General features: G+C 47.0%; 1 protein-coding gene across 1 annotated transcript; it reads left to right on the top strand.

Annotated features, from left to right (window-relative positions):
- The first annotated feature begins 10923 nt into the window (after positions 1-10923).
- On the top strand, positions 10924-13947 carry LOC132540444 (protein lin-9 homolog). The gene is given in 2 exon segments (XM_060198175.1): positions 10924-11918; positions 11920-13947. Coding segments are annotated over 2 exon segments (1542 nt in total). The 5' UTR covers positions 10924-11045; the 3' UTR covers positions 12589-13947.
- Positions 13948-19691: the final 5744 nt, after the last annotated feature.

The raw sequence follows: 19691 nt of genomic DNA, 5'->3' as shown, positions 1-19691 counted from the left end.
GTTTACCTGACTAGCTTCCTTTCTCATAGCTCCCAGCTTTTGGTAGCACCAGGAAATTTGGGCTTCATTGCCATGCACAGGAAAAACCTAACCCCTTCTTTGATAGAAAACAGAAAATCTTTAGCCCAGCCTAGAGCTATCCTTAGAATGCAAAGAATATAGCTACTTTCCAATGAGTAAGATAACTTACTTTATTTTGGAGAATCTTAAACTTAGATGTACTTCTGAATATGTTTTTTTTATTATCAAAATAGAAAGAGTGTTGGTTAGGAGAAATAAATGTTGGAGTTTAAGTTATCTCTCTCTATTTTTTTCCCCAAAGTAACCATCTGGCATTAGATGAAGGTGAGGAAGATAGTACTGATCGTCAAGATTTGTTAATACAGGGGTCAGATCCCAGTGTATCTGATTGAGTTCACACATTCCAATTAACAAGGACCTGGGTTCATACCCCTAGTCCCCAACTACAAGGTAGAAGCTTCATGAGCAGTGAAACAGTGCTGCAGGGTCTCTCTGTATCTTTCCCTGTTTCCCCTTTCTCTATCAGCTTCCCTGTCTCTATCCAAAACAAATATGTGGAAGAAATATTATTTTAAAAATACTAGTTAATTCCTCTGCAAATTATGTTATGATGTAACATTATTTTAATAGAATAGTTTTTTTTGTTGTTGTTCCTCCAGGGTTATTGCTGGGCTTGGTGCCTGCACCATGAATCCACCGCTCCTGGAGGCCATCTTTCCCCCTTTTTGTTGCCCTAGTTGTTGCAGCCTCGTTGCAGTTATTATTGCCATCGTTGACGTTGCTTTGTTGTTGGATAGGACAGAGAGAAATGGAGAGAGGAGGAGAAGACAGAGAGAGAGGGGAGAGAAAGATAGACACCTGCAGACCGCTTCACGGTGAAGCCCGTGAAGCGACTCCCCTGCTGGTGGGGAGCCGCGGGCTCGAACCGGGATCCTTACGCCGGTCCCTGCGCTTTGCGCCACGTGCGCTTAACCCACTGCACCACCGCCCGACCCCCAATAGAATAGTTTTTTAATAAATGGAATGGGGATCATGGTTTAGTGGTAGACTGTATATGAAATAACCTAGAGGGCGAGTGAAACTACGTTATTTTAAAAAGATTTATTTATTTGTTTACTTTTAATGAGAGGCAAAGAGACCAGTGCTCTCTGATCAAGAGATGGTCTAAGAAAAACAGCCTTTAAACAGGTTGCTAGTATAACCTGAGAATATGGCAGGTTCATGTGTCAAAAACCATCATAACATCTTAGAAAATAAGTAGATATTTTTACTTTCTTAAAGTTTATTTATAAAATAGAAATATTGATAAGACCATAGGTTAAGAGGGGTACAATTCCACACAGTGCCCACCCCCAGAACTTCATAGCCCATCCTCAACCTTGAAAACTTCACTGTAAGTAGAGTTTTAGTAGTAAGGTGTGAGGAGGTATGAATTGAGAAGATGCTGCAGGTGCAGGATAAGGAGTAGGGAGATAGGAATTGGGGAGCTGTTGCAGGTGGTAGACTGTTTTTCTCTAGGATCCTTCATAAATTTATAGATAAGAGTCAGAAGGATTTGAGATGAATGTGACAAACCATTAGAGAGCACTGCTCAGGGATACAGGCAGTGGCACATCTGGTAAAGCACACACATTACAATAGCAAGTATCTGGGTTCAAGCCCTTTGTCCCAACCTATAGGGGGAAAGCTTCCCAAATGAGTAGGCCGGGCTGCTGATGTCTCTCTGTCTCCCTTTCTGTCTACCCTTTATCTCAATTTCTCTCTGCCTCTATCCAGTAATAAATAAAAATATTTTAAAAATTAAATATATATATATCGAGAGAGAGAGAGAGCACTATTTAGCTCTCAGTGTTGGAATGCTGCTGGTTTGCAGCCATGCTACTCATGATGCAAAACTGGGCTCTTATTCCAGGTGTCAAGAATTTCTTTGCTTCTGTACCGTGACACACTCCACTGGCCAGGTGCTACCCCATCAACACTTAAGGGCCTCCACAGACTGTGAAGAGGAATTCAGTGCTTGCTGCCGCTTCTAGCTGCTGCTCTGTGTTGTTCCTGGCTAGCTCCTGTATTACTGCCCTCTGTGTGTACAGCTTGCTTCCAGGGTGAGTTACTTCTGATTATCAGAAATAAGCTAGTATCACTTGCTAAGTGGGGGCAATGGCTTGGGTTGGCTTGCCAGACCAGAATTTCAAAGTGTCACAAATGGAGAGTGTGTTCCTTTGCCTATTAATGATCCTGTGATCCACAATCCAGTGTCACTGTTACTTCCTGGGCTGCTGTGTCCTCTCTGAGTGGGCTGCGGCCATGGTTGCTCCTTCCTCTGGGGAGGATAAAAACATGTAGAGCTGACTCTTCCAGAACAGTTTCTAATGAGAACTGTGATGAGCTGCATTTGCAGGTGGCCTTTCTTTTTATTATTATTATGGGGGTTAGTGATTTACAGTACTGTTGTTGACACATAGGTTCAGTATCTCCTCTTCCCAAGATAGATGTTTGCAACATATTCTCACTCCCATCCCCCCCAACGTAAGTCCTTTTTCACTAATATACATCAGAACCTGAACCCCACCCCAGCACCTTTTCTGACTTCCTTCCTCACAGTCCTTTTTTTGGTGCAGTACACCAAACCCAGTCTGAGCCTTACTTTGTGTTCCCTTTCTGTCCTTTTCTCAAGTTCTGCCTGTAAGTGAGATCATCCAGTACTTATTGTTCTCTTTTTTTGACTTATGGCTTTTAACTTGATTCCATCACACTCCATTCAAGATGACGTGAAGGAGATGATATTATCATTCATAAAAACTGAATAGTGTTCCATTGTGTATATATACACTACAACTTTCTTATTCATTCGTCTGTTGATACCTGATTGGCTTCCACGTCTTGGCTATTCCAAACTGTGCTGCTATAAACATTGGTGTCAATGGATCTCTTAGTATGGGTATGTTTGTTTCCTTAGCCTATATCCCCAGGAATAGTAATGCTGGGTCATAGGGAAGTTCCATGTCTACTGTTCTGAATATTCTCTAAACTGCTCTTCATAGGGTTGGACCATATTGCATTACCACCAGCAGGGTAGAAGTGTTGCTTTACCACCACAACCTCTATAATCTTTGTCTTTACTATCCTTTTTAAATTATGACATTCTCACAGTGTAAAGTAGTGTTACATTGTTATCTTTATTGTTATCTTTATTTCATTTCTTTGATAATCAGTGAATTTGAGCATTTTTTATGTCTGTTAGCCTTTTAGATCTGTTCTTTGGTGAAAATTCTGTTCATATCTTCTCCCAATTTGGGGGTGTTTTTTCTTTTGTTGTTGTTGTTGTTCATTTGTTTGTTGTCACTGAATTCACTAAATTTGCTGAATATATATATATATATATATATATATATATTACCCTTTGTCTGATGTATGACATGTATATTTATTTATTCATGAGAAAGATATGCAGAGAGAGAAAGAACCAGACATCACTCTGGTACATGTGCTGCCAGGGATTGAACCTGGAACCTTATGGTTGAGAATCCAGTGCCCCATTCACTGTGCCGCCAACCAGACCACCCAACATTTTTTTAAAAATTATAATATATAACAAATCAAATTATGGATCCATGAAAGAGTGCAGTTTTTTTATGGAAGAAGCTTAGGCAGGTCCTGTATCTGGTGGTGGAAGTAGTGGATATGGGAGATTAGGTTGTGATCGGCAGATGCAATATTATTTGATATGGATTGGGAGAGGCATACGGGAAAGTGGGCCCTATCCAAGGACTGGGGGATGTAGGACTGGGGGATGTAGAGGCTCTATAGTGGAGATGAGAGGTTCCTGCTGTCTTTAAAATCATGTTGACTAAGATTTCCAATTTATAAATGAAAAGAGAAAGAAACAGTTAAACCAATGAACTTCTATACATTCTTCAAGGACAAGCAGTTTGAAGATGGTGTAACTAAGACCTGGACTTATTTGTCCGGGTTCTAGGCTTTTAAGTTATGTTGCTTTATTAAATTTTATAAAATTTTATTTTTATTAGAACACTGCATAACTCTTGGGTTTTGTTGGTGTAAGGGGTTAAAACTGGGACTTCAGAATCTCTGGCTTTAAAGTCTTATGTACAGCCAGTATCCTATATACTCAAAGATCATTTCCTTTAAAAAACATCTTAATATTAATTAAAGACAGATAACTAAATTTACACTTTCTTAAATATTTTATTTAGTTATTCATTATTTATGAGCTTTTATTTTTATTACCTTTATTTATTTGTTGGATACAGACAGACAGAAATTGACAGGGGAGGGGGAGATGAGAGAGAGGGAGAGAGAGAAGGAGAGAGAGAGTCCTGCAGCACTGCTTCACCATCTGTAAAGCTTTCCTCCTGGAGGTGGGGGCTGGGGGCTTGAACCTGTGTCCTTGAGCACTGTATCATGTGTGCTCAACCAGGTGTGCCCCACCTGACCCCTATTTTTATACATACAGAGAGAAATTGGAAAGGAAGGAGGAGATAGAGAGGGGGAGAAAAAGACTTGGAGTACTGCTTCACCAATTGTGAAGCTTTTCACCGTGCAGGTGGGGACTGGAAAATTGAACATATAACATGTGTGCTCAACCTGGGCCATGGGCCTCCCTCAGGCCAGGGCTGCGCCTTGCCACACCTGCTCAGGCTCACTGGGACAGGAGGGGAGGGTGCCACGGCCGGGGTCTGGGCGGGCGCATGGCACCTAGGGCAGCATGAGCAGGAACAGGCAGAGCAGGAAGCCCACCACCGCCACCACCCACAACCACCAGCAAGAAGCCACACTGGAAGGCGAGCGCATAGGTCGTCGCCCGTTTCTGGTGGACCAGCAGGAAGACGAGGCGCTGGGGACAGCGGGCCGGGCTGGCTGTGCGCCCAGTGCTGGATGCCAGAGCAGGAGGAACAGCCTCCAGCCAATCCCTCGATGGCCCATGTGCCCACTGCAGCACCCTACCAGAGCAGGGACGGGACGGGGAAGGCACGCCAGGGCTGCTCCAGGTGAGGCTCCTGACTCCATGGCGCCCAGAAAAGATGGTCGCTCAGTCCACACGCCACTCCAGGCCTGGCTGCATTGCCAACAGTAAGTTCTCAATAAAACCTTCTATAATCTAATCAATTGCTGCCTATATAATAAATAAATATTTTAAAAATATTTATAAATATTTAATATTTATAAATATTTATATTTGCATTCATATCTATCATTTTATTTATATTTACCAAATATTATAAACACAATATTTATTAATTAATGTGTATTAATATTTATAAATATTATAAATATTTATAATGTCCACATAGTCATCTAATCTTTTGTAAATAGTCTACATAATAGTAAGATTTTGAAGCTTTTAATATAATTTATAATATAAAAATTGAGAAGGAAGGGGAAGTGGAATGGAAGAGAGAAATAAATACCTGCAGCAAAGAGAAGGGGAGAGTAAGATAGATAGACACCTGCAGACCTGCTTCACCACTTGTGGGGCAACTCCCTTGCAGGTGCGGATCCAGGGGCTCGAACCTGGATCATTGAGCAGGTCCTTGTGCTTCTGCTACTTGTACTTAACCCGCTGCACTACCAACTGGAGTCAGGTCAACTCTCCTTTGTGGTAGTGCCAGGGACTGAACTAGAACCTTTGAAAGTGCGACCACTTTCTTTTCTTTTTATGTATTCTTTATCTTTATTTATTTATTGGATAGCGAGTCAAAAATTGAGAAAGAAGGGGGAGTAGTTCAGGGATCTACCAGAGATCTACCATCTCCCCAGCCACCCCTTATATTCTTTTATCTTTTGCCACATCCCACCTTCACAATTCCACTGTTTCTGATTGATGTTTTTCTTTATTTCTTTTTCTTTTTAAAGATTTCTATTTATTTATTTATTCATGAGAAATGATAGCAGAGAGAGAAAGAACCAGACGTCATTCTGGGACATGTGCTGCCAGGGAATGAACTCAGCACCTCATGCTTGAGAGTCCAATGCCTTATCCACTGCGCCACCTTCTGGACCTCTGATTGATGTTTTTCTTTGTCTTCCTTTTAACTTCAGACAGAGACAGAGAGGAGACACACAGTTCTATTTTACTATTCATAAAGAATTTGGTGGGGTTCAGGCTGTAGCACAGCAAGTTAATTACACATGGCAGGAAATTCGAGGACCAACTTAAGGATGCCAGTTCAGGCCCCCAGCTTTCCACCAGCAGGGGGGCCGCTTCACAAGCAGTGAAACAGGTCTGCAGGTGTCCATTTTTCTCTCCCCATCTGTTTTCCCCTCCTTTCTCCATTTCTCTCTGTCCTGTCCATTAACAACAACAATAATAACCACAACAATGATAAAATCAAGGGCAACAAAAAGGAAAATAAATAAAATAAATGCATAAGTAAATTAATTAATTTTTAAAAAGAATTTTATGAGAGCAGGAGTAGATAGCATAATGGTTATGCAAGGAGACTCTCATGCCTGAGGCTCCAAAGTCCCAGGATCTAACCACCCCATTCCTCCCCTCATCCCCAGCCAGAGCTGAGAAGTGCTTTCATTAAAAAAAAAAGGTGGGGGTTGGGAAATAATGCAGAGGATTAAGCACACATGGCTTAAAGTGCAAGGACCAGCAAAAGGATTCTGATTTGAGCCCCTGGCTCCCCACCTGCAGGAGAATCACTTCACAAGTGGTGAAGCAGGTCTGCGGGTCTCTTTCTCTCTCCCTCTGTGTCTCCCCTCCTCTCTTCAATTCTCTCTGTTCTATCAAACAAGGACATCAATAACACCAACAATAATAACCACAACAAAGATGGAGTAGCACAGCAGGTTAGGCACACACCTGGTGCAAAGCACAGGGACCGACATAAGGATCCCGGTTTGAACACCTGGCTCCCCAGCTGAAGGGGAGTCGCTTTGGGGAAGGTGAACCAGGTCTGCAGGTGTCTTTCTCTCCCCTCTCTGTCTTCCCCTCCTCTCTATTTCTCTCTGTCCTATCCAACAACAACAACATCAATAACAATAATAACCACAACAATAAAAAAACAAGGGCAACAAAAGGGAATAAATAAATATTAAAAAATAATAACCACAACAAAGATAAAACAACAAGGACAACAAAAGGGAAAATAGCCTCTAGGAGCAGTGGATTCCTAGTGCAGGCACTGAGCCCCAGCATTAACCCAGGAGGCAAAAAAAAAAAAAAAAAGGAAATTGATGCTGTGCTTCCATGTGTTCTGGATGCTCAAACCCAGGTCCTAGCATATGGTAGAGTGTTCAGTCTACTGGGTGAGCTCTTTCCTGGCCCCTTCTCATGTTTCTCTTTTTTTTAAGTTAACTACTGTTATTATTATTATTATTACTATTTATTGAATACAGGCAGAGAAATTTTATTTTATTTTATTATTTGTTTCATCATTCCCATTAGCAAAGTTCTGAAACACCATTCCCACCCCAATAGATAATCACTATAGTTCTACTATAGTCTTGAAATAGGTTGACATTTTGGGGTTTTTTTTTTCACCTTTGTATATTGTCTAGTGTTCCAGGAGGTGGCACAGTAGATAAAGCACTGGACTCTCAAACAAGAGGTCCTGAGTTCAATCCCCAGCAACACATTAACAGAGTAGTGTCTGATTCATTCTCTCCTCCTGTCTTTCTCATTAACAAATATATCAAATCTTTCTGGGGGTCGGGCAGTAGTGCAGCGGGTTAGGCGCACATGGCTCAAAGCGCAAGGACTGGCATAAGGATCCCGTTTCAAGCCCCCGGCTCCCTACCTGCAATGGGATTGCTTCATTGGTGGTGAAGCAGGTCTGCAGGTGTCTCTCTTTCCTTCCCCCTCTCTGTCTTCCCCTCCTCTCTCCCTTGTTTCTGTTCTATCTAACAGCAAAGACATCAATAGCAACAACAACAATAACTACACAACAATAAAACAACAAGGGAAACAAAAGGGAAAAAAAGCAAAATTAAAAAAAAAGTCACCTCCAGGAGCAGTGGATTCGTGGTGCAGTCACCAAGCCCCAGCAATAACCCTAGAGGCAAAAAAAAGTTTCTAAAATAAAAAAATACATATCGTCTATATTCCACAAGTGAGTGAAATTCTGTAGTTGTTCTTCACCTGTAGACTATGTAAAAAAGATTAGATGACTATTTAAACATTATAAATATTTATACTTATAAATATTAAATATTAATATACATTAATAAATATTATATTTATAATATTTGATGAATAAAATAATAAACATGAGTGCAAATATAAATATTTAAATATAAACAATATTTATAAATATTAAATATTTATAAATATTTTTAATTTTTTATTATATAGGCAGCAGTTGATTAGAATATAGAAAACATTATAAAGAACTTACTGTTGGCGACGCAGCTAGGCCTGGAGTGGCGCGTGGACTGAGATTCAGGAACCTCACCTGGAGCAGCCCTGGCGCGCCTTCCCCATCCCAGATCTGGTAGGGGGCCGCAGCAGGCATGCGGGCAATCTAGGGATTGGCTGGATGCTGTTCCTCCTGCTCTGGCATCCAGCACTGGGCTCACAGCCAGCACAGGCCTGCTGTCGCCCACGCCTCATCTTCCTGCTTGTCCACCGCAAAGAGGCGATGGCCTATGCGCTGGACTTCCAGCGCAGCTTCTTGCAGGTGGTGGCAGCTGTGGCGGAGGAGGTGGGGGCTGCCTCCTGCAGGCGCTGCGTGGATGCTGGGGAGTGCACGGTCAGCTGGCTGGTGGTGGGCTTCCTACTCTGCCTTTTCCTGCCCATGCCAACCTAGGCGGCATGCTCCTGCCCTAACCCTGGCCCTGTGCATGGCCGCGGCCCCCTCCCCTCCTGTCCCAGTGAGCCCTGAGCGGGTGCAGCAATGAGTGGCCCTGGCCTGAGGGAGGCCCATGTCCCAGGGCTGGTAGGCATGGCCCCTTGGAGAGCCCTGCCCCAGCCATGCTGACCCACAGAGCCAAGGACTCCCTGTGGGTGTCGCCCCAGAGCAAGAGAGATGGTGGCCCTCAAGCACGTGGACTGCGGGGCATATAACAGAAAAGCCTGCTCAGAATAGCAATCAGGAAAAAAAATTTAAACAAAAGTGAGAGAAAAGAAACAAGTAGATGTCAAAATTAATAATCAAAAAGAGGTGTTAGTAGTAAGGTGGCAGGTCACCAAGGGCAACACCTGGCAGGCAGCAGAAGTGCGAGCTGCAGGGGAATCTGCAGGGCAGCTTCAGCTCCCATCTCTGCTCTGCTCCTCTCCCACCAGGCCCCCTCCTCTCCTCAGCACCCCAGGCCCCTAAACACCCTCAGGCCCCCTCCACCTCTCAGCACCCCAGGCCCCTGAACACCCTCAGGCCTCCTCCTCCTCTCAGCACCCCAGGCCCCTGAACACCCTCAGGTCCCCTCCTCCTCTCAGCACCTCTGGCCCCTGAACACCCTCAGGCCCCCTCCTCCCCTCTGCACCCCAGGCCCCTGAGCACCCTCAGGGCCCATCCTCCTGGAACTGGAACTGGGAGAGCTCCCAGGACAGGGGACTGGGGACCAGGGACAGGGACTGGGACTGGGGACAGGAACTGAGGACAGGGGAATGTGGACTAGGACTGGGGACAGGGACTGGGACTGGGACTGGGGACAGGGGACTGGGGTTTGGGACAGGGACTGGGGACAGAGGGTAGGGGACTGGAACTAGGGACAGGGGACTGGGACTGGGGACAAGGGACAGTGACTGAGAACGGGACTGAGGACAGATTCAGGAAACTGGGGACAGAGGGCTGAGGACAGTGGACTGGGGATGGAGATTGGGGACGGGACTGGAACTAGAGACAGGGATGAAGACAAGGGATTGGGGATGGGGACTGGGGACAGGGGACTGGGTACAGGGACTGGGGACTGGGACGGGGGACAGGGGACAGGGACTGAGAAAAGGGGAACAGCCTGAAAACTCTCAGGCACCCACCTCCTCTCAGAACCCCAGGCCTCTGAACACCCTCAGGCCCCCTCCACTCAGCACCCCAGGCCTCGGATCACCCTCAGGCTTCCTCCTCCTCTCAGCACCCCAGGGATCTGAACACCCTCAGGCTTCCTCCTCCTCTCACCACCCCAGGCCCCTGAACACCCTCAGGTCCCGTCCTCCTCTCACCGCAGCAGGCCCCTGAACACCCTTAGGCGTCCTCTGACTCTCAGCACCACAGGCCCCTGAACACCCTAAGGCCACCTCCTCCTCTCAGCACCTCAGGCCCCTGAACAACCCCAGGTGTCCTTGCAGCACCCCAGGTTCCCTCCTCCTCTGGAGCCCCCCATGTGTCCCTGCAGCACCCCAACCTCCTGCTTCCTGTCCTGCACAGCTGAGTCCCAGGTGGCCATTTGACTTTAGTTCCAGGGCTTCCTGACCATAGAGCCAATGATACCCCCACGAGCCAGGGCCAGGCCAGTGCTTTCAAAACTGGATGGGGGAGGGGAGTTCATCAGGACCAGGGCCTAAGACCACCTCAAACCAACAACCACCACCTTGCAATCACCAAATACACAGCCCCCAAACACACAGCCAGCCAACACACAACCCCCAAACCAACAGCCACCCAAACCCACAGCCCCCAAAACCACAACCCCCCAAACCACAGCCCTCCACAAACAGCACGCTAACACACTACCCACAAACCCACAGCCCACAAAAAAACAGCCCCCGGAAAAAGCGGCGCAGCTCGTTCAAGATGGCGGAACTCGACCAGTTGCCTGACGAGAGTGTGTATGGAAGTAGAAACAACCATCCTGCCGTGTAAGCACAAGGAGTATGGACCAAAATTCTTTATGGGGTGCAGAAGATAGAAGGTCTGGCTTCTGCAATTGCTTCTCTACTGGACATGGGTGTTGGCAGGCTAATGTACCCCCAGCCTCTTTCTGTCTTTCCCTAGTAGGGCTCTTCAGCAAAAGCCCTTGTCAGTTTAAAAGAGGGAAGCTTATCTAACACATGGAATGAAAAGTACAGCTCTTTACAAAAAACCCCTGTCTGGAAAGGCAGGAATACTGGCCCTGCTGTGGAAATGCCTTTCAGAAATTCAAAACGAAGTAGACTCTTTTCTGAGGAAGATGACAGACAAATAAATACAAGGTCACCTAAAAGAAACCAGAGAGTTGCAATGGTTCCACAGAGTACTGCTCAGCTCCGGTTTATGGTGGTGCAGGGGACTGAACCTGGGACTTTGGAGCCTAAGAAATTTACAGCAACAATGTCAACACCAGATAAGAAAGCCTCCCAGAAGATTGGTTTTCGATTACGTAACCTTCTCAAACTTCCCAAAGCACATAAATGGTGCATATATGAGTGGTTCTACTCAAATATAGATAAGCCACTTTTTGAAGGTGATAATGACTTCTGTGTGTGTCTGAAGGAGTCTTTTCCTAATTTGAAAACAAGAAAGTTAACAAGAGTAGAATGGGGAAAAATCAGGCGGCTTATGGGAAAGCCACGGAGATGTTCTTCTGCATTTTTTGAAGAAGAGAGATCAGCATTAAAACAGAAGAGGCAGAAAATAAGACTCTTACAGCAAAGGAAAGTTGCAGATCTCTCACAATTCAAAGACCTCCCAGATGAGATTCCTTTGCCCCTGGTTATTGGAACCAAAGTTACAGCACGATTACGTGGTGTTCATGATGGTCTGTTCACTGGGCAAATAGATGCTGTGGACACTCTTAACGCTACCTATAGAGTAACTTTTGACAGGACAGGGCTTGGAACACATACCATCCCTGACTATGAAGTTCTTAGTAATGAGCCTCATGAGACGATGCCAATTGCTGCCTTTGGACAAAAACAGCGGCCTTCTCGATTTTTTATGACTCCACCACGGTTACATTATACCACTCCTCTGCAGTCACCAATTACAGATAACGATCCTTTATTAGGATCCTTTATTAGGACCTTGGAGAAGTAAAATTCCCAGTTCTGAAACTGAAACATTAGGTGGTTTTCCAGTAGAATTCCTTATCCAAGTGACTAAATTATCAAAAATTCTGATGATTAAAAAGGAGCATATCAAGAAATTAAGGGAAATGAATACAGAAGCAGAAAAATTGAAATCATATTCCATGCCTATCGGCATTGAGTTTCAACGGAGATATGCAACGATTGTCCTAGAGCTCGAACAGCTAAATAAGGACCTAAACAAGGTTTTGCATAAAGTTCAACAGTACTGCTATGAGCTTGCTCCAGACCAAGGACTCCAGCCAGCAGACCAGCCAACAGATATGAGACGAAGGTGTGAGGAAGAGGCACAAGAAATTGTTCGGCATGCAAATTCGTCAACAGGGCAGCCCTGTGTTGAAAATAAAAATCTCACAGACTTAATCTCCAGGCTCACAGCTATTTTACTACAAATTAAGTGTCTTGCAGAAGGAGGCGACCTGAATTCTTTCGAATTCAAATCACTTACAGATTCATTAACTGATATCAAGAGTACAATAGATGCCTCTAATATCAGTTGCTTTCAGAATAACGTAGAAATTCATGTTGCACATATTCAAAGTGGCCTGAGCCAGATGGGAAATTTACACGCCTTTGCAGCAAATAATACCAACAGAGACTGAATAGAAGATTGCAGAGGACAGTGTTTTTGAGAAGTTCTTTTCTTTCATCTAGGCTTCCAACACCAAATAACCCAGCTGCTGGAAAACAAGGGAATTTAAATCTCTGTATAAGGCATTTTAATAGACTGTACTGCTTCTTAAACCAGCATTGCTAACCAGCATTGTATTTATTTTTCTTTTATTATTCAGCTGCAGTAGCATTGCTTTTTATCACTTAAGTTTACTAGCAAGTATTTTTACACTGAAACTGGCTGTACATAAAATAATTTTATGGAAGACTGTGTTGGCCATATTTTAATGTGCATGAGTTCCATCTAACAGACCACTAGTGCCGCGGAGAATGTAAAGGAACGTTGCTTTCTGTACACAAGTACAGCAATGTGGAAATACCACCTAGAAAATTACAACTTAGTTCCTTTAGTTGATTGTCCTCTCAGTCTTCAAAGGATAACATCATGGAAGATGGGAAGCCCTAGTTGTAAAGAAGCTGCTGGAATATAGATGGGAAACATGGACTTTACAAGTATATGTGATATATACTTGCAATGTGTCATGGCTTTATAGATCATTTTATAGTAATATTTTAATTTATCATAATTTATAAAAGAAACTTTTATTGTTTGTCTGTTGAAAGAATGAAGGCACAGAAAAGAAAAGGAAAAAGCATTACTGCAGTAAGTGGATTTAGCATGTCTTGTTCCCATCACTTCAGGGCAAAAGTGCTGTTCTTAGGAGATTTATTTAAAAAAAAAAAAGACTGAAAACACAATATTTTCATATTTTTTGTTAATTTGCACAACTTTTGAGCCAGATTACTGGTTAAAATCCAACAGTACACAATTTATAGAGTAAAAAGATTTTATAGGGAAAATATTATAACCAGTGCTGTGAAATGCAGAAAAAAAAGGTTTGTATTTGGTTATGGGTTTTGGGGGGATTTTTTTGTTTTTGTTTTTGCTCTTTTTGTTTGTTTTGTTTGAGGTTTTTAAATGAAAACCCTGCCTAAAATGTTAATCTTGTAAAAAAGGGGGGGTGTATTTGGAATTTTCTTGTTTTATTATAGATTATTATAAAGTGAAATTTTAATTGTTTTCAGAAACGGAGTTTAAGGTATAGCTGTAGAAGTGGCTTTGATTCCTTCAGATGTCTCATAAAATGAGACTTTTTATATGTTTATGTATAATAAAATTGCGACAAAATTATTTTCCATTTGAAATTTTTGTATAGTTAAAAAGCGCTTCCATATTCTTTGTTGGTATTGTGCCACCGCAGGACTTTAGTGCAGAGTTTCTATTTAGCTAAACTGTTATGTTAATTAAGAAATGCATAAATCTTTTATTCTTAATATTTGTAATTCTAAATAAATTGATCTATGAAAAAAAACAGCCCCCAAAACCCACAGCTCCCTAAACCCACAGCTCACAAAAACACAGCCCCCCAAACCCATAGCCCCCAAGCACACAGCCCCCAACCCATAACCCCCAAACTCACAGTACCCCAACCAACAACCCCCAAACCACAGCCCCCCAACCCACAGCCCAGCAACAGCGCCCCAACCCACAACACCCAATACAGCCCCACACCCACAGCTCCCGACCCACAACACCCAAACCCACAACCCCCCAACGCACAACCCCCAAACCACAGCCCCCCAAGCCCACAGACCCAAAACCCACAACAACCAAAATACAGCCCCCAAATACACAGCCCTCAACCAAGAACCACCAAACCCGCAGCCCCCAAACCCACAGCCCCCCAAACCCGCAGATTCCAAACACACAGGCCCTCAAACCCACAGCCGCTAAAATCCACAGCCCACAAACCCACAGCCTCCAAACCCAAAGCCCCAAAACACACAGCCCCCTAAACCCAAAACCCCCCAACCCACAGCCCCCCAACCCACAGCCATTAAAAACAACAGGCCACAAACCCACAGCCTCCCAGACAAACAACCAAACCCATAGACCTCCAGGCCACAGCCCCTAAAAAACACAGACCCAAAAACCCACAGTCACCCAAACCCACAGCCCCCCAAACCCACACCCCAAACCCACAGCCCCATATCCTACAACCACTAAACACCACAGCCCACAAAACCACAGCCACACAAACCCACAGCCCACAAAACCATAACACGCAACCCACAGCCTCCCAAAACCACAGCCTCCCAAACCCACAGCCTCCCAAAACCCACAGCCCCCAGTTCACAGCCCCACAAACCAACAGCCCCAAAACCCACAGGCCCAAAATCGCACAGACCCCAAACCCACAGACCCATAAATCAAACAGCCCCCCAAACCCAAAACCCCAAACCCACAAACCCCAATCATAGCCCTCACCTCACAGCCACCAAACCCGTTCCCCCAACTCACAGTTCCCAACTCATACTTCCCCAGACCCACACAGCACTGAGACCCTCACAACCCACAATCAAAACTCCCAAACCTCACAGGCCCCAGAGCCTCAAACCCCTAGACCCTCACAGCCCCATTACTCACAACCTGCAGATTCACAGCCACCATATCCTCTCAGCCCCCAAGCCCTCACAGCCCCGAGAACCTCTCAGCCCCCAGACCCTCACAGCCCCAGACCCTCAGCCCGAGACCCTCAAAGCCCCCAGACCCTCTGAGGCTCCAAGACCCTCATTGCCACCAGATGCTCTCAGCCCCCAAGATCCTTATAGTCAGCAGACCCTCTCAGGCCCCAGACCCTCTTAGCCTCCAGACACTCATAGACCTAAAAGACTATCATACCCCCAGACCCAACCAGACCACAGACCCTCACAGCCCCAAGACCCTCTAAACTCCAGGCCCTCTGAGCCCCCATACCCTCACAGCCCCCAGACCCTCTAAGCCCCCAGACCCTCACAGCCCCCAGACCCTCACAGCACCAAGATCCCAACAGCCCCCAGACCTCCACAGCCCCCAGACCCTCAGCACCCAGACACTTTCAGCCCTCAGAACCCCACAGCCCCAAGACCCTCAGCCCTCAGGCACTCTCAGCCCCCAGCCTTCTCAGCTCCCAGCCCCTCACAGCCCTGAGGAACTCTTATTGCCCAGACCCCCACAGCCCCCAGATCCACACAACCCCATGCCCTCACTACCCCCACTCTCAGCCCCCAGACCCTCATAGTCCCCAGACGATCAGAGCCCCCAGACCCTCAGCCCCCTGACCCTCTCAGACCCCAGAACCCCACAGCCCCCAGACCCTTACAGCCCCCAGACCCTCAGCCCTCAGGCCCTCTCAGCCCCCAGGCCCTCTCAGGCACCAGACCCTCTCAGCCCCCAGACCCTCATAGTGCCCAAGACCCTCATAGCCCCCAGACCCTCTCAGCCCCCAAGACCCTCATAGCCCCCAAGACCCTCTCAGCCCCCTGACCCTCTCAGACCCCAGAACCCCACAGCCTCCAGATCCTTACAGCACCCAGACCCTCATAGCGCCCAAGACCCTCATAGCCCCCAGACCCTCATAGCGCCCAAGACCCTCATAGCCCCCAGACCCTCTCAGCCCCCAAGACCCTCATAGCCCCCAAGACCCTCTCAGCCCCCTGACCCTCTCAGACCCCAGAACCCCACAGCCTCCAGATCCTTACAGCCCCCAGACCCTCATAGCGCCCAAGACCCTCATAGCCCCCAGACCCTCTCAGCCCCCAAGACCCTCATAGCCCCCAAGACCCTCTCAGCCCCCAGACCCTCTCAGCCCCCCATACCCTCTCAGCCCCCAGACCCTCTCAGCCCCCCATACCCTCTCAGCTTATAGACCCTCTCAGCCCCCAAGACCCTCATGGCCCCCAACTCATAGCTCCCTAACCCTCACAGCTTCCAAGAACCCCAGGACCCCTGACTCTCCTAGCTGCCATCTGACCACAGGCCCCTCCCCAACAATCCCACTTACCATGTTGACCTCTGACACCATGATACTGGAGATGTTGATGTTCATGCCAACAGCCACCGGGGGGGCTGTGCGGCAGCAGTGACCACAGGCCTGAGTGTGGGCAGCAGCACTGATGGCCCGGCTCAGGACAGTCTCCACTAGAAGCCCCCAGCTCCTCCACACCAGGGGCCTCCCCACTGGACGCTGCAGTGGACAGGACACTCCCCACTGCACAGTGAGGTGGCCAGGAACTCCCCACTGGATGCTGCAGTGGACAGGACCCTCCCCACTGGAGAGTGAGGTGGGCAAGAACTCCCATTGGACACTGGGGTGGACTGAAACTCCCCACTGGATGCTTCAGTGGACAGAAACCCCCCACTGGACCCCAGAGTGGACAGGGCCTTCCCCATTGAAAGCTGAGTATACAGCATCCTGCCCACTGGGCCGTGGGGTGGACACAGCACTTCTCCAGACCACAGGACACAGGTCTCCCCACTTGTCTCAGGCAGTGATGGGACTACCAGGTGCCCTCCCACCTTGTTCTGGACTGAACACTGCTCATAGGTCACTCAGTCTCAGGCCTCAGGCAGGAAGTGCGCTGGGCAGGCAGCACCCAGGAACTTGGAGTGTTTCAGGGAGCAGGTCGCAGTCAGCCACCAGGGACCCATTGCAGCGCAGGGCTGGAGGTGGCGTTCACAGCCCGGCCCCTGTAGGGCACTCAAAGGGCTGGACACCATTCACCATTCACCTCACCCTCACCTGCACCCTCAACCCTCCCCTTGCACCTCCTCACATGCACTCCACCTCCTACCCCCTGCAACCCCTCACCTGTACCCCCACCTCTTACCCCCTCCACCCCCTCACCTTCACCCTCACCTCTTACCCCCTGTATCCCCTCACCTGCACCCTCACCTCCTACCCCCTGCACCTGCACCCTCACCTCCTACCCCCTGCACTCCTCACCTGCACCCCACCTCCTACCCCCTGCAACCACTCACCTGTACCCCCACCTCCTACCCCCTGCACCCCCTCACCTGCACCCTCACCTCCTACCCCCTGCACCCCCTCACCTGCACCCCACCTCCTACGTCCTGCACAACCTCACCTACACCCCCACCCCCTCCGAGTGCACCCCCTCACCTGCACCCCCTCACCTACAGTCCCACATTTTCACCCTCTCATACCTGCAGCCCCTCACCTCCTCCCATGCACCCCCACTTCCGCACCCCTCACCTCCCTGGCACCTCACATGCTCTACACATTATATTTATAATATTTGATAAGTAAAATAATAAATATGAGTGCAAATATAAATATTTAAATATAAACAATATTTATAAAAATTAAATATTTATAAATTTAATTTTTTATTATATATGTAGCAGTTGATTAGAATATAGAAAACATTATAAAGAACTTACTGTTGGTGACACAGCTGGGCCTGGAGCAGCGCGTGGACCGAGCGACCATCTTTTCTGGGCGCCAGGGATTCAGGCACCTCACCAGGAGCAGCCCTGGTGTGCCTTCTCAGTCCCAGCTCCGGTAGGGGGCCGCAGCGGGCACATGGGCCATCAAGCGATTGGCTAGAGGCTGTTCCTCCTGCTCCTGCATCTGGCGCTGGGCGCACAGCCAGCTCAGGCCTGCTGTTCCCCGCACCTAGTCTTCCTGCTTGTCTACCGGAAACGGGCATCGGCCTATGTGCTCCTCTGGTGCTTGCAGGTGGTGGGCAGTGGCGGAGGAGGAGGAGGCGGCCATGGCAGCTGTGGAGGAGGCGGCAGCACGGGGCAGGCGCTGCGGAGTGTATGGTCGGCTGGCTGGTGGTGGGCTTCCTGCTCTGCCTTTTCCTGCCCATGCCACCCTAGGCGGCATGCTCCTGCCCTGACCCCGGCCCTGAGCCTGGCCGCGGCCCCCTCCCCTCCTGTCCCAGTGATCCATGAGCAGGTGCAGCAAGACGTGGCCCTGGCCTGAGGGAGGTCCATGGCCCAGGGCTGGTAGGCCCAGCCCCTTGGAGTGCCCTGCCTCAGCCATGCTTCCCCACAGAGCTGCAGTCGCTTTCTCCACCTCCCGCCTCTGCCCACCACCCACAAGAAGCCGCGCTGGTGGAAGTCGAGTGCATAGGCTGTCACCTGTTTCTGAGGACAAGCAGGAAGAAGGGGTGGGGGCGATAGCACCCCGGGCTGCGCACCAGAGCCAGATGCCAGAGCAGGAGGAACAGCCTCCAGCTAATCCCGCCTGACTCCCTGGCACCCAGAAAAGATGGTCACTTGGTCCACGCACCGCTCCAGGCCCAGCTGTGTCGCCAACAGTAAGTTCTTAATAATGTTTTCTATTTTCTAATCAACTGCTGCCTATATAATAAATAAATATTTTAAAATATTTATAAATACTTAATATTTATAATATTATTTATATTTAAATATTTATATTTGCATGCATGTTTATTATTTTATGTATCAAATATTATAAATATAATATTTATTAATGTATATTGATATTTAATATTTATAAGTATTATAAATATATAATGTCTACATATTCATCTAATCTTTTCTAAATAATCTACATAATAGTAAGATTTTGAAGATTTTAATATAATTGATAAGATAAAAATTGAGAAGGAAGGGGAAGTGGAAAGTAAGAGAGAAATAAATACCTGCAGCACAGAGAGGGGGAAAGACACCTGCAGACCTGCTTTACCACTTGTGGTGCGACTCCCTTGCAAGTGGGGATCCAGGGGCTCGAATCTGGATCTTTGAGCAGGTTCTTGTGCTTCCGCTACTTGTGCTTAACCCGCTGCACTACCAACTGGAGCCAGCTCAACTCTCCTTTGTGGTAGTGCCAGGGATTCAATAACTAGACCCTCTGAAAGTGCGACCACTTTCTTTTCTTTTTATTTATTCTTTAGGTTTATTTATTTATTGGATAGCGAGTCAAAAATTGAGCAAGAAGGGGGAGAAAGTCCAGGGATATACCAGTTGAGCCATCTCCCCAGCCACCCATTATATTCTTTTATCTTTCTTTTGCTACATCCCACCTTCACAATTCCACTGTTCCTGATTGATGTTTTTCTTTCTTCTTTTTTAAAATTTTTATTTATTTATTTATTTATTTATTCTTGAGAAATGATAGGAGAAAGAACCAGACTTCATTCTGGCACATGTCACGGGATCCTGTCCACTCACCTAAGCCAGTAGTGGGTCCTGTCCACTCACCTGCTAAGTTAGTCAAGG

This window comes from Erinaceus europaeus, chromosome 9, assembly GCF_950295315.1.
Source record: "Erinaceus europaeus chromosome 9, mEriEur2.1, whole genome shotgun sequence".
NCBI lineage: Eukaryota > Metazoa > Chordata > Mammalia > Eulipotyphla > Erinaceidae > Erinaceus > Erinaceus europaeus.
Note: the sequence above shows the minus strand (reverse complement) of the source record. Positions and strands in the feature narration are given on the sequence as shown.